At 41.1% G+C, this 16,298-nt stretch overlaps 1 protein-coding gene across 3 annotated transcripts in view; it reads right to left on the reverse strand.

Annotated features, from left to right (window-relative positions):
* Positions 1 to 16,298, reverse strand: part of HDAC9 (histone deacetylase 9) — an 821,625-nt gene that overhangs the window by 84,446 nt on the left and 720,881 nt on the right. For 2 of the 3 annotated variants that reach the window (XM_040352828.1, XM_040352826.1), the window contains exon 13: positions 15,938 to 16,189. In XM_040352828.1, coding sequence (XP_040208762.1) covers positions 15,938 to 16,189 — 252 coding nt within the window. Of the gene's footprint in view, positions 1 to 15,428; positions 16,190 to 16,298 lie in introns of those variants that run through there. The other variant, XM_040352829.1, reaches the window with a different exon arrangement.

Here is a 16,298-nt window from a genome sequence, read left to right on the forward strand (position 1 = left end):
CATATTCAACCTATTAGAGTCTGCCTAGAAAGGGAAAGTAGCTACTTCTGATGTTAAAGTTACTGCTATTCCCAATGTTCTCAGACTTCAAATAAATTACTTTCTTTTGACTTATATGTTGACCTATCCTTAATGTTACCATTTTCTCACCAGCACTTAGGGGACTTTTTGTGAGTTACATGCTCATTCTTCTTCAAGAAAACCATTGGCCAGTTTTTAAAATTGAAAAGATTCACATATGTTTTAACAAGTTAACCCTGACCTCTGTAGCTGCAGGTGCTGTGGAGCAATTTACCCTCTAAGTTCACAACAGAGACTCTGACCCTGTGTTGCAATCAGTTCCTGAATATGAAATGTGTTGTGATATCAGTGCCTCTGCTGTGAAGTTTGAGGATGAATTTCAGTCTGAAGCTACAGAGATCAGGGAGGACTTGTTATCAAGATCATTTAATGCTTAAGAATGTGTTGATGTATTAGGGCTTGTGTACACTTTCTGTTGGGAGGCAGCTGCATTTTTACCACCCCTCTGACTGCTGCCCCTTAAGCTGCAAAGGCTGCCACCAGGGGTGTAAACAAGCTGATACTTTGCTTTGTGGGTGTGGCAGAAATTATACCCACTGTTACATGCGGTGGGCACTACAACCCACGCAATCTATTCAACTAAATGGGGCCATGTTACAACCGCCCTACAACTGCATGTAATGCATGCAATTGCAGTGTGGTAGTACAGCATTTTGGGGGTTAAAACAAGCGGTGCAGATGTGACATATTGCCTCCTCTCTGCCTGTCAAATGCCTTTGAAAAGCATTCAGAGCGTGTGTCCCTAGTGTAAAGGAGACCTTAAAGTGGTTGAAAAGGCTGAAGGTGTGCAAACCTTCTTTGTGCTGTTCCCCCAACAGCCCCCCAATATTCAATTGATCTCCCTCTCGATCCATTGACTGAGACACAGCAGTGGAAGCCATTGGCTCCCACTGCTATCAATAACAGACAGAAAGCCAATGAGGAGAGAGTGGGGTGGGGCCAAGCAGCAGCTTTATGTGTCTTATCAAAGCATAGAATGAGGCTCAAAAGTGAGCATGCACCAGTGCCAGTGCCCCCATTGCAGTTGAGGGCACTAATGAAGGGGGATGAGCCAGGAGCACTGGCAGGGGACCCAAAAATAACAGTATTTGGCTGCTTTGTGCAAAAGCATTAAACAGAGCATGTAAGTATAACAGGGTTTTTTATAAAAAAAAAAAAAAACTTTTAATATCACTTTAATGTCCATAGCCTGTCCACAGGCTTATTTTAATTGATCAGTGGTCTCTTTGCAAAGTAAACAGACTAATTGGGCTGCATGTTGTATTCAAAAAATGGTATACTGAAGTTCTTTCCTCTAAGAACCCATTATGAGCTACTACCTGAGCCAGATTATAGGCATTTCCATGGGCACTAACCCTTCTAAATAAAAACATCTAATTGCTTTGTGTATTACTTTCCAAGTTCTTGTTTCCTGTTGATTGACTAGAATAGGAAGTGATGACATTTCTAACTCTTTTCAACATAAACATTAACGTTTGGTTTTGGAAGTAAGTGCTAATGAGCATTTGAGCATGACATATGTCTACAGCCTTTATTCACATAGATTTTTAAAATATACCTAAAGTTGATATTTTGGGGGATATAGTTTAGGATGTTTTAAAACCTTATTATATTTTTTTTGTTTGCTGTGTCCTAATGCATTTATTTCCCTTCACTTCCTGTCTCTAAAACAGGAAGTAATTAAAAAGCTTTCCAAAGTGAGGGAAAATCCCTTCTTAGTTGTCACTAGAACAGGTGTCCCCATTGGTAGATTTCACCTCTATTGTTGTTTCTGAGAAATGTAATTATTTTGGATTTCCCAAACCTTTCTGTACCAGTTTCAATGGTATATAAAGCCCTTTATCTTGTAATTTATTTAACTCTCCTGTTGCAAACTACTGTTAGCTTAGTTAAAAAAAGCTATCAAGTGCTAAGAATTCAGGGTCATCTCAGAGTCAATTAAAAAAATGATAAGGGGGATATATGGCTCAATTTGTGCGGGCATCTATGCAATCTACTATATTGTTTACAGATTTTTTTCATGTGGCGCTTCCAAAGGTCAAAGTCCTTAGCCAAATAATTAAAAAATCTGCTGTTTTGGTAAAACAAACAGGCAAGAAATAAAAGGCTTTATTCGAGGATTGCGGGCAGCATAACAAAGCCTCAATGTTGTCCATCCCTTTGTGAGACAAAGAGCTTTAGAGGCTCGGACTGACATGCCTGAGGCTGGCACGTGATTCCAGTAATTAAATTAAATAACAGGAAACATGTTTTCCATATGACATTCCCTGGCCACACACAAACTGTAACAGTAAATCTTTTATGTTAAATTGGTCCAGTGAGAAGTCCCAGGCTTAAGAAATGTGCCAAAGTTTGTGTTTATATAGTGCACATAAAAAGTAGTAAGTACACTAACTTTTGACATTGCATAAGGCTACCTAAATTACATGCAGTTTTAATTTGTTTATGCCTCCTGGGCTTATTAAATACAACTCTTTCAGCACTGGACAAATGGTTACCAAATTTGAAGGAAACTAAGATTAGTTATGTTGTTTATTTTTGCTATTACAACTGTTAGCAGTTTAAAATAAATGATTTTGAGTCACCTGTACCAGTAAGAAGAATTAAAAAAAAGTTAGAAAGGGTGTTGGCAAGGGCTAGATAGTCCTTACATTACTGCTAAGCGCATTTGGATCTGAATGCTCTCTACCCTAAACCATAGGTGTGTAACCAGGTTCATATTTACCATTAGCCAAAGTAGGCATGTGTCTAATAATTTAGTTTTTGGCCCAATTATTTTTCCATTGTCAGTGCAAAGGTCTCTTATATAAGGTTATAAGCACCAGTAAAACTGTCAGGAAAGAAACATGCGTGTACACAGACAAATGATCCTGCGAAATTGTGTCCGTGGCCAGATAGCTGGTGTGAGCACGCGTGCACGAACGGCACCACGTTCGCATTTGAAAGTGCATGCGCAAGCGCGCATTGGTGCCAGAAGGGCTATTTAAACTGCAGTAGTGCAGTGTGTCAGTGCCTTTTGTTCTATTACGTTTCCTGTGTTCCTGTTATCCATTCCTGCTGGTCTTCTGTTGCCTACCTGATCCTGCCTGAACACCGCCTGTATAAACCCTTGACTTGCCCCTGGTATACACTTCTGGCTGCTTCTTCTGCTCATCCGCTCTGCTGTTACTAACTCTGGTCTGTCTTCTGACTACTCTCCAGCCTGCCGCCTGAACCTGATCTGCTCACTAGTTGCTGACCTGGACTGTCCGACTCTGCCCTGTGCTTATCCTGCATCTGCATCTGCACCAGCCTATCTGCATCCTTCACTGGCTCCTGTTCCTCTGCCAGCATGTCCAGTCCTGATATTCCTGTATTCCAGACGCAAGCCAGCACATGCCAGCAAAACATTTTCCAGGCACTAGTGCTACTCTAAGCTCTGGTGTTCCCTGTTACCTTACCAGGGACTAGGCTATAAGAGAGGCCTTCCTCAAAGCTTCATGTTCCACCACCAGGTAGGTTACAAGGACAAGTAATTTGTGTGTGTGTAAAAGACATGTTCCTAGCAGAGGAATGTTACCAAGAATGCTAAAATGTATTTGCTGTGTGAGTGTGAGTTATGACACAATCAAGTCCTACATTGTCTATACAACATAGCAACAGTACATGATGTCTTTTGGGTTCAGTGAGCCAATGATGCAGTTGTGTTGGTGGAGCCCCGCATGGCCGTGCTTTCTTTGAATTGTGGCAGCTAATACGGGGAGAAGATACTCAGGTTGCTATCACAAGGGGGAAGAGGGGTCCAAAGCTGAACATGTTACATGTTGTACCCTCTGTGTAGCTTTTTGAGAGTTCCCCTAATTTCCTGTCTAGTAAAACATTATCAGCAGGGCAAGAAGTGAGCGTAAGAAAGCCAAATATAGAAATTAAAACCAGACAGGATTTCAACCCTTCCCCACTTCATCTAAGAAGAAAGAAAGAAAAATGTGTTGGTTGGTCATAGACTACAAGATGCATATGCCTTTAAGTTCATAGGTAACTGACAAAACAACTGACTCCAAAAAGTGCCTAGTGACATATGGGCTTCCAGTACACAAAAGTTTAAGTCCATCTGACCTAAAAATGGCCTTAATTACTAATGTGTCATCGATAACTACTGTTATCCTCAATGTTCTATGAAACATTTTTAAAAACTCGTAATGATGCCATTACCTAGGCCAGGGGTAGGCAACCTCGGCCCTCCAGCTGTTTTGAAACTACAAGACCCATGAGACATTGCAAAACCCTGACAATCACAGGCATGACTCCTAGAGGCAGAGGCATGATGGGATTTGTAGTTTTACCACAGCTGGAGGGCCGAAGTTGCTTACCCCTGACCTAGGCAGATAGCAGCATCGGTAAAGTAATAGCAGAGCATTTTTTTTTTGACCGGAGCTCTGCTTTAAATGCTGCATTTTCTATTTGTTTTCCAAAAAAAAAATGCTGACTTTGGCCTGCTTTGCCAACAATTCAAATACACTGCAATAGTAGCTGCTGCATTGAAAAAACTTCAGGGGAGATCAAAGCAAGTCAAATGCAACCTCTAAACTGCCATGTATACTGCTCAATTAATGTCAGAGGGATTTTACTGACCTAGGTCCATCAAAGTCTATGTCTGAATCTAGAATACTTATCTGTTTTCTTTCACTGTAGTATTTGCAAGATTTGTAGGAAATGCATTAACAATCCCTTTTGTTATATTAGGTGTAATGTGGTTGGAGGAGGGAAGACTATGCCCCTCTTGCAATCATATAATGCCTTGTATTCTGTAAAAAGGGATACAAGGTGTTTTATGAATGTACGATGTGGATTAGGAGTGACCTACATAGCCTTCGCTGTCTGCAATGTACTAGAGCCAGGAGTGTAATTTGAATAAAAGTTAGTTTTTACCTATCGCAGCAACATCTACCAATGAAACTCACACCAATTATTGTAGTTGAAGGATCAGTATGAGTGCTCAATGCTACAGCATTGGTGTAATGCTGCAGCTGCCCCAGGTCAGCTCTAATGCCACATACACACGATCATTTTTTGGCATGAAAAAAAACTACGTTTTTCGGCATGTAGAAAAAACAACGTTTTTCCAACTTCATCATTAAAACGACGTTGCCCACACACCATCCTTTTTTTTTAAAATGCTCTAGCAAAGCGCGGTAGCGTACAACACATACGACGGCACTTTAAAGGGGAAGTTCCATGCAGATGACGCCACCCTTTGGGCTGCTTTAGCTGATTCCGTGTTAGTAAAAGACGATTCACGCTTTTCTGTCTGTTACAGCGTGATGAATGTGCTTACTCCATTATGAACGGTAGTTTTACCAGAACGAGTGCTCCTGTCTCATAACTAAAAAGGTTTTTAACATAGTTTTTGCCCACACACGATCAGTTTTTACAACCCGTTTAAAACGTTAAAAAATGCAGCATGCTCGAAAAAAAAAATTTAGTTTTTCAGAAGCTGAAAAATTATGTGAAGCCCACACACGATCATTTTAAATTACATTTTTTTAAAACAACGTTTTTTTCATGCCGAAAAATTATCGTGTGTACGTGGCATAAGACTTAAGAATTGAGCAGGCATGGGACTGTTGATCACTCAGTTCTCAGTCTTCTCAGAGTCAGTCACCGCTCTCCGCTCTGCCCCTCCAGCGCTCACTGGAGCGACAGGCTGGAGAGGGTGCGGGTGCAGCTTGCTTTGGCTCTCAGATGCATGCTGAGAGGTGGAGACAGCTGTCAATCAGACATATGGGTGAATCCCACCAATATGGTTGTGATCCTTACAAAGCCTGGAAGTTGAATAAGACATATAACAAAAAAGTGTTGTGTCATACTTGTTTTTAAAGTTTTATAGCAAATGGGCATATATGTTATTTTTTTCCTTTTACATTATTTCTAAAGCCAAAATGGTAAAATATTTAAGACTTCTCATAGGTCTCTATTGCTGTCTGTGTCCCCACTGGGAAGAGTCACAATCTCTTTTTGCCCTAGTAACTATTAGTACCAGGACTAAAAGTGAGGGAGAAACCAAAATTGTGAGTTGTTAACAGAAATAGAGGAAAAGTGTTCCAATGGGCATACCTGTTGTGGGGACAACTGTCCCTCACGTTTGATGTATTTCCTCTCTCTTCCTACTGTGCCAGCAAGACAAGAAGTGAGAGGAAATCTCTCCAGTGGGATACGAGAAAAAAAAAAACTGGCAAAACTATGCAAACGTAGAAAAATATATTTTTTTTAGACACACTTAGACACTTTGCTTATAGTGGGTGGTGTTTTTTATAGATGTCATGTAGTGCACTAGGCAAACTCCCTATCCATCCATGCTTGTCTCCATGCTTTATTTAGCAGATAAATCACTTTGAAATACACCATCTAACGTTGCCGGCCATGGCCATCTTAAGTAAGGGCAGATGAATAATTTAGCATTTACTTCTTGGAATCCATCTTCCCATAGCTCAGGCATGCAGATAGGAGGGTGTGCTTATCTGGGAAAACCTTTCCTCCCTTATGAAGGATCCTGGGATAGAAAGTGAAGATTTACATTTGCAAAGTAAACATTGCATGTTCACAATGCAAAGGCATGTAAACTAAGCTTATTCAATAAGTTGAAGTTGTCTTTGTGTCATTCATCCAATCACATGCAAGCAAAATTGTGTGTTTTTTTTTTAATTACTGGCATGTGACAGTGCATTTAACATGAAAAAAAAAACATATTTACTAAGCTAGGTGGACACTTAGGGCCTGATTCCCAAAAGAGATACGCAGACTTAACTGCTGTTCAGTCTGTGCCTAACTTTGGAAACGATTCTCAAAAGGCTTTTTCCAAAGTTAGGCAGAAAATCTGACATGTGTAAGACACTTACACGGTCAGATCTTAGGATGCAGTACCGCATCCGCCACTGGGGGCATTTCTCATTGAAATGCAGCTTTGAGTATGCAAATGAGGACTTAAGCAGATTCTCAAAGCATTTCATCATTGTGATTTCTGCGTAAGTTCCGAATTTGCTTGCGCAAAACTAGGGCTGGTTTTACAATGTGTAAAGTTAGTCACACCTTGTAAAGGCCCATTCAAGCGACGGCATTTGGTATGCATTCCTGAGGGAGAACTCCACGGCAATTTTTAAATTCAAAACCGGCATGGGTTCCCCCCCCAGGAGCATACCAGGCCCTTAGGTCTGGTATGGGTTGTAAGGAGACCCCCCCTACGCCGAAAAATCGACGTAGGGGGTCCCCCTACAATCCATACCAGACCCGTATCCAAAGCACGCTACCCGGCCGGTCAGGAAGGGAGTGGGGACGAGCGAGCGCCCCCCCCCCTCCTGAGACGTGCCAGGCCGCATGCCCTCAACATGGGGGGGTTGGGTGCTCTGGGGCAGGGGGGCGCACTGCGGGCCCCCCCACCCCAGAGCACCCTGTCCCCATGTTGATGAGGACAGGACCTCTTCCCGACAACCCTTGCCGTTGGTTGTCGGGGTCTGCGGGCGGGGGCTTATCGGAATCTGGGAGTCCCCTCAAATAAGGGGGCCCCCAGATACCGGCCCCCCACCCTAAGTGAATGGATATGGGGTACATCGTACCCCTATCCATTCACCTGGAGGCAAAAAGTAAAAGTTAGTAAACACACAACACAAGGGTTTTTAAAATAATTTATTATTCTGCTCCGGAGGCCCCCCCTGTCTTCTTTATTAGCTCTATTACCAGGGGGGGCTTCTTCTTCCACTCTCCGGGGGTCTTCTTCCGCTCTCCGGGGGTCTTCTTCCACTCTCCAGGGGGGGGCTTCTCCGCTCTCCGGGGGTCTTCATCTCTCTTCGCCGCTCTCTGCTGTTGACTCGGCAAACCCCGGTTCTTCTGCAGCTGTCCGGTGCCTTCTTCTTCAGTGCTGGCTGCCTGCTATCTTTGTGTGTTAGCTCAATTAGTAACAGGCAGCCGGCGCGGTCTTCTGTGACGTCACCTTCTTCTCTTCTGTTCTTCTCCCCTCTTCCGATGTTGCCTCGTCGCCTCTTGTCACTGTAATGATGGAAGCGCGCCTTGCATCCCATTTATATAGGCATCACCGTCCCATCATGCTCCGGTAGGTACCCACGTGGTGGGTGCACGTGGGTAGGAACCAACCACGTGGGTACCTGCCGGAGCATGATGGGACGGTGATGCCTATATAAATGGGATGCAAGGCGCGCTTCCATCATTACAGTGACAAGAGGCGACGAGGCAACATCGGAAGAGGGGAGAAGAAGGTGACGTCACAGAAGACCGCGCCGGCTGCCTGTTACTAATTGAGCTAACACACAAAGATAGCAGGCAGCCAGCGCTGAAGAAGAAGGCACCGGACAGCTGCAGAAGAACCGGGGTTCGCCGAGTCAACAGCGGAGAGCGGCGAAGAGAGATGAAGACCCCCGGAGAGCGGAGAAGCCCCCCCCCCGGAGAGCGGAAGAAGAAACCCCCCCCCAGAGAGTGGAAGAAGACCCCCGGAGAGTGGAAGAAGACCCCCGGAGAGTGGAAGAAGAAGCCCCCCCTGGTAATAGAGCTAATAAAGAAGACAGGGGGGGCCTCCGGAGCAGAATAATAAATTATTTTAAAAACCCTTGTGTTGTGTGTTTACTAACTTTTACTTTTTGCCTCCAGGTGAATGGATAGGGGTACGATGTACCCCATATCCATTCACTTAGGGTGGGGGGCCGGTATCTGGGGGCCCCCTTATTTGAGGGGACTCCCAGATTCCGTTAACCCCTGCCCGCAGACCCCGACAACCAACGGCAAGGGTTGTCGGGAAGAGGTCCTGTCCTCATCAACATGGGGACAGGGTGCTCTGGGGTGGGGGGGCCCGCAGTGCGCCCCCCTGCCCCAGAGCACCCAACCCCCCCATGTTGAGGGCATGCGGCCTGGCACGGCTCAGGAGGGGGGGGCGCTCGCTCGTCCCCACTCACTTCCTGACCGGCCGGGTAGCGTGCTTTGGATACGGGTCTGGTATGGATTGTAGGGGGACCCCTACGTCGATTTTTCGGCGTAGGGGGGGTCTCCTTACAACCCATACCAGACCTAAGGGCCTGGTATGCTCCTGGGGGGGGGAACCCATGCCGGTTTTTTCTTTGAAAATTGGCATGGAGTTCTCCCTCTCAGGAATGCATGCTGAGCGACGCTGTCATTTTTTTTATAATTATTTGTTTTCCCGGCGCGTATATTTTTTTTCACCCGTCGCAACTTTAGTGTCCCGTCGCAATTCTCAAAGCCGCCCGGCGTTAATTACGTTCGCGCGCTGCACGTCGGGAAAATGACGTCACACGCATGCGCAGTACGGCCGGCGCGGGAGCGTGCCTCATTTAAATTTTAAAAGCCCCCCGGAGAGGAGGACCACCTTGCGACGGCGGCACTTAAGTTACACGGCCTGAAATTTCTAGGTAAGTGCTTTGAAGATCGGGCACTTAGGTAGAGATTTTAAGTCAGTGTAACTTAACTGCTGAAAGTTAAGTTAGGCAGCTTTTTTGGGAATCAGGTCCTTACTTTGCATTGTGAACACTCAGTACTCCTTTGTTAAATCAACCCCAATCCCTTCATAAGGGAAATTACTACAGAAAACAAAAGTGCAACTAGACACTAATTAGGGAGGGAAACTACTACCTTTACTATCCTAGTAAACTAAACTCACTATCTGGTATACAAATAACAACTAAAGAAAGAATCTTTAAAACAATGAGAATGTGATAAAGCTAACTAGAATGCCATATGAAAAATTAAGACACTAACGTTTTTAAATAGTCTTGTAAGAGGCAAAGGGTATTATATTATTGTATTGCTTAGAATTATACGTACTTGATTTTAAATTCATACATTAGGCCTGGTTCACATCTATGCGGCTCTGCAAGCTTGTGTTTGCCAAACACGGCAGCTCATTCAGTTTAATGGGCTGCTGTGTTTGTATTTCATGCAGGAAACAAGTTCCTGCACCATTTTTAAAATGCAGGTGGAGGGAAGTTGTATGGTGCTTTTGCAAACGCACTGCATTGGCATTGGGGTGCCATTAAGAATGATTGGCAGCCCTGTGCAATTGCAAAGGAGCAGCGCGTGTGGCTGCGGGTGGAGTCAGGTGCAGGAAGAGGTGCAATTTAGCCGCTGTCGCACACCCGCAACCATCCGCACAGATGTGCACCTAACCCTAAAGAATATTCTATGTTTGAAGTGTGAAATTAAATGAATAAACAAACAGCAGAACAAAAAGACATTAAAAAAAACAGGGTACAACTTTATTTTAAAATTAACAAAATAACATAAAGTAAAAATAACATAAACATAATCTATTTACAAAACATAAAACACAAAATCACCACTAATGGTGAAAATAAATACAATAGAATAAATGTAATATACATTGTGGGAAATATATTATTTAATTTGATGCAACCAGTGATTCGTTTTACCTGTTTCTTTTGTCAAAATGCAGTGTGAAAATGAATTACATAAAAATATTTATTTATGGATAATTATCCATTTCAATATCACTTATATCAGTATGGCATGAAATTCCCAGTACATACAATAAACCCCAAATTCAAGTGTGTTAAAAAATATATACACCTTAATTAAGAATAAGCAAAATGTTTCTGTACTCCTCTACATATTTCAATATTTTGTGGTTGGCAAACTGTTGGCAGGAACTGACCTCTCCAAAAAAAAAAGATGGAAACAAAAAATGGAAACCTACATATGGAAAAAATGTCTCCTAATATTCAAATTTGCATCAATGCATTTTTTAGTTATTTCAGAAACAATTTTAATTTATATTATGAACATTTTTGCCATTGTGATAGCTTCTCAATAACTATTAATATTTTAGAAAAAAAATGACTATCTATTCCATTACATGGGATGATTTAATTGATAAAGCCCAAAGGGCCAAGATGTGCAGTACTGTATAGCAACCAAACAAAAATTGGCTTTCAGCACTTAGGCATATTCAGCCCAATGACTGTGAGTCTGTGATTGGCTTATGTGGCTTACTGCAATCTGTTATATATATATGTTCCTATTAAGAAAACCCATATTTTTTCACAAAGATGGCAGGGTATTTTAAACAGTGCATTGTTTCCAAAGAACAAAAAGGTATTTTACATATGTTTAGTTCAAATACATTCCTATAAATGCATTCATATTTACAATATATTTGTGAATAGCAGCTATTTCCCCATTCAATGTTTGCTGATCTTATTCACACATCTGTCTACAGTGAACATCTATTAGGCTTCCAGATCTATTTCCAACACAGCAGCCTCCATTAACATAAATATTTCTTAAATAAAAATGTAAATATGCCATACATCATGATTCTCTACAGAAAATAAATTATAGCTATAAAAAGTAACACCTAATTAGAAATTAGGCAAACTGTATATTTCCATTACCAAGAAATCAAATAGAAAATGTGAATTGCAACTTAGCAAGCATTCATATGACTGGATAACATTAAAAACAATGGCAGAATAACATTTAAGACACCTTCACATATAAAATAGATTGTTTAGCGTGATATTATTTACACAATTTTGTAGATTTGTAGTTTTTGATGACAATAAAAAGCTTTAGAAAGGTGTGCAATGGGATGGACTTATCACAAACAGCCATATTTTCTCACATAACTCTTCTTATATGTTGTTGAAGGTGATAGTTACAGTCTAGTCATTATAAGATTAAATTGAAACTGACTATCCTGATAATATTAAGTCATGTGAGGTATAGAGGAGAGTTCCTCCCACGAGGAGCGGTGGATGCCTCCAAGCAATGGCCAAGACAACATTCTTACCATTTTCCATGAACCAATTACCACATTGCCCATTGTTCTGGTTCCTTCATGTTTACTGCATAAAGGATCACTGTACAACAAGAATAATTAGTACTCTTTTCGATATAGCACATTATGGCCAAAATGTTATGACTAAAACAAAGAAACCCGCAAACAACATCTTTGGTTAGCAAACATATGGACTAAGAGCATATAGGCTATGAACCACAGCTTAGCTCTGCTGACAACTGAGAACACTGGGGTCCATTTACTAAAACTGGAAAGTGCAAAATCTGTTGAAACTGTGCATGGTAGTCAATCAGCTTCTAACTTCACCTTGTTCAATTAAGCTTTGACAAAAAAAAATGGAAACTTATTGATTTAACTAAAGAACGTTACTAGATTTTGCACTCTCCAGTTGTAGTAAATCAACCCCACTGGAAAAAATATGCAAGTCAAGTATTGCATTTCTAATATTAGTGGAAAGTATTGTGTATTTCGTATGTCATATTAAAATTGTTTAATGAATACTGAATTGTGAATTTCTGTTGTTTTGTGCATTTAATATTTAAAAAAAATCTCAGTATTCTGTCAGAGCTTTAAATTGGTTGTCAAGCCACTCAATGACATTCCTACAATCCCCTCTAACATATAAAAAAATGTCTCCAGTGTATGCGCTTAAAAAAATGCCCCTGTGTATCTCATTTCATAGTGCCGCTCGGCGCTCATGGGACCAGCCGCCTGTCTCCTACCTCGATCTGACAGCTACAGTGGGTGGGGCTGAGAAACCTAAAAAAAATGCCCCTGTGTACCTCATTTCATAGTGCCACTCGGCGCTCATGGGGCCGGGCCGTCTCTCTCCTCCCTCGATTCATACAGCTACAGTGGGTGGGGCTGAGAAACATCAAAAAAATGCCCCTGTGTACCTCATTTCATAGTGCCGCTTGGCGCTCATGTGACCGGCCGCCTCTCTCCTCCCTCCATCTAAAAGCTACAGTGGCCTGAGATCCTGAGAAACCTCCGCTGACATCAGCCAGGAGGAGGAGGAGGGTAGAGGAGAAAAAGAGAAATGCAGCCGGTCATGTGAGTGCTGAGCAGCACTATTAAAAGAGGTACATAGAGACATTTAAAAAAAACACACACACTGGGGACATTATTTTATATAGCAGAGAGGGGATTGTAGGAATGTCATTGTGTTATGATATCAGCAGGTGGGGAGCATATCAGCACTGACACAGTTGACAGATGAGGGGGGGGGAGGCAAGAGCAGAGCTATGAATGATGGAGGCACATAATCTGACCACGGTTTCAGGGCTCAGCAGCCATAATAAACTGTGGTCAGTTTACAGGGGCGAGGCAGAACCAGGCAGGATCAGTCATGTTTTTTAGGTTATACATGTTACAAAAAAAAAGAAAACAGCACAAGCACTGTGCTGTATAACATTCTTTAAGGGAACAGGATCCATTTTTTTTAGGGAAACAAACACTTTAAAGCTATCTTTATTTCACTCACCCAGTTGGTTAAAGGCTAAATTTAAATTTAATAAAGACAAAATATTTTCTTTATTTTTGGAGATATGGGAAAAGGTTATACCTATGCCACGTACTGCTGACTCTATCCCCAATTGAGAATTTTCCAAACATTCCTTTAAACGCAAGACAGGTTATGAAAGTTTTCGCCCCATTAGTATAACATCTCAAATATCAAGGACAAGCCTCAAACAAAATTACACTCAAATACTAAATGGGGGTACCATCATGCAGGTAACAAAATGAGAAATTGTTCCTCTAACAGTTCCCAATGTCCATTGAGGACTCACTAAACCTCTTATCACCTAATTGGAGAACTTTTTTTAGAGACTGTTAGGGGAACTGTCTCCTTTTCAATTTCTCATCTTCCTCAAATAGGTATGTTACTATTAATCAACAACTGCAAAGTTCATATTCATGCATTCTGTATCAACTATCTGCCAAAATGGAATCAAGAGATTCTAAAATTGTTCATATATTTGTCTAAAAGCATCTGCCAGGACTGATAGGAGCTGCCATAGCTGACTTGATTTTAGGACTATACTTAGGTTCCCTTCACTACTTGGTGAATCACTCACCTACACCAAGCTTGTGGATCATGATTCAGGGCACCCAATATACAAATTTTAGTTCCAATATAGCGCCTCTCAAAATAGTAAAAAAAAAAAAAAGAATACGTATGTAAACCCAGGAGTGAAATAGGTTAGCAGAGTAATTTCGCATAATGATGTTTTTTTTTTCCTGAAAAACAAAAATTCCTGCAAAAGCAAGCTTGAAAAAAAAACTGTCCCAAAATTGATGGGTGGAAATTTTTAAATGACGGGAAGCCTCTTTGACCTCACAGGATTTATTTGAACGTTTGTATTTATTTAAAAAGAATTCTAAAACATAGTTCATCAAAATATTTATAAAAAAAAGATAAGCCATACATACCTTGGTAAAATTAGCCTTGATTAGCGTGTATTTTTCAGATCTAAAGTTTACAATAATTATACAGAAATATACAGTATACAGCTAAGTATACAGCTAAGGGATGTAATCCAGAATGTTTAACATCTGGAATTCTCTAGACAAGGGAACTTGGAGTTCTTCACACTTAGTGGTGCCAAAAGAAGGCAAGTACATATGATCCTCTCTCTACTGCTAGGTCTCACTCTTATTATTTAAACGTTACTCTTTATCCCACCTGATGCAGGAAATCATCTGAAAAATGTATCATACTGTCCCTGGGATAGATACACCTGAGCAGGGCTGTCAACTGTTCATAAATTTATAGCACCCCACAAAAAAAGGAGGCCTTTTAAGCGTGTCTGTAAACTCAATAAAAGGTTCTCACAAAAATGTCTACCAAAGAATGTGTAATTCTGTTCAGTCAGTCTTCTTAACCAAGTACCCCTACCAGATGGTCCTGCCAAGCCTGTCATCTTCCCTTACTGTACTTCAGCTAAAAAATACAGTTCGGTCAGGAACCTACCTCCTACCTACAGAATGGACAATGGAGAAACAGCAGCACACAGATACGATCATGTCTGTGCTCTTTTGGCCCATAAGCACATTCACAGAGTTAAACTGGAAGCAGGGTTTTTATATCTGTCTAAAGTTCAGATAATATTTTTTTCTGAAAATAAATATTTTTGGATAGTAGATGTTCAGAAAAAAAATAATACCATACCTGTAATTCCCTTTTTACATATGTAAGTGTCTCCTTAGCTGTGATTTCTATTAGCACTAAAGCTAAAAGTGATCTCAAGCTGGCCATACACTAACGCCGCGTACACACTATCGGAAATTCCGACAACAAATGTTCAATGTGAGCTTTTTGTCGACATATGCTGTCGATATTTCCGATAACAAAAATTTGAGAGCTGGTTCTCAAATTTTCTGACAAAGTGCTTGTCGGAAATTCCAATCGTCTGTATGCAATCCCGATGCACAAAAAAACACGCATGCTTGGAATCAAGCAGAAGAGCCGCTCTGCCTATTGAACTTCATTTTTCTCGGCTCATCATAGTGTTGTACGTCACCACATTCTTGATGTTTTGTGTGACCGTGTGTATGCAACACAAGTAGTCAACATTCCGTCGGAAAAAAAAATCCACGGAATTTCCGTACACGGCATTATAGGATTTTTGTTGACATTCATTTGACTTTCTAATTGTTAGTGGGATAAAAATAACTTTTTTTTTTAAACCATAGTAATGAGAAAGCTTGAAGGTGCAGGATGGATTTTTTTTCTCAATAGTGTATGTAGTTTTTGTTTAGGAAATTCCATTCACTCCAAAATCGAATGACATTTGTCCAGTCATCTGATGTACTGAGAATTTCATTGCAAATGTTTGCACAGATATTTATAAGGACTGTTATTCAAAAATCTAGTATATGACCAGCTTTACTAAGATTAAAAAAAGAAAAGAACCTGTATTAACATATTCAAATAAAAATGTCTATTTACATAATGTAGGGGTCTTACTTTTTCTTAGTCAGTCCTAAAGTTCAAAGGACAACTTTAATAACAAATCCTGGAGCTATTTCTTGGCCTATTACCTGTTGCACAAAAGCCATTTTGTGAATAGATTCATGTGGCATTTGGCTTTCGTCATCACTGTCCGGTGGCTCCTCCTTCACCTTCACAGGTCTGAGGTGGTCAGTTCTGATGTCAGTACTGCTGTAACTTCGTATGTAAGCCGAGGAGGACACCTTCTCTTCTTGCATCAGATAATCACTATGCTGTTCTTCCTCCGATTCCTCTAGATGGCTTCCAGGCTGGCGGAGTTGTTCGATTGATTTTGAAAGCATCTTTAAGAGATAAAAAATGTATAATTTATGTTATTGCTAAAATGTTATAGGCTAAAGACAAACACAAGGCCATAAACAAAGGCACAGCTGTCCAGAGAGAATGCCTTAC

Source organism: Rana temporaria, chromosome 5 (assembly GCF_905171775.1).
Source record: "Rana temporaria chromosome 5, aRanTem1.1, whole genome shotgun sequence".
Classification (NCBI taxonomy): domain Eukaryota; kingdom Metazoa; phylum Chordata; class Amphibia; order Anura; family Ranidae; genus Rana; species Rana temporaria.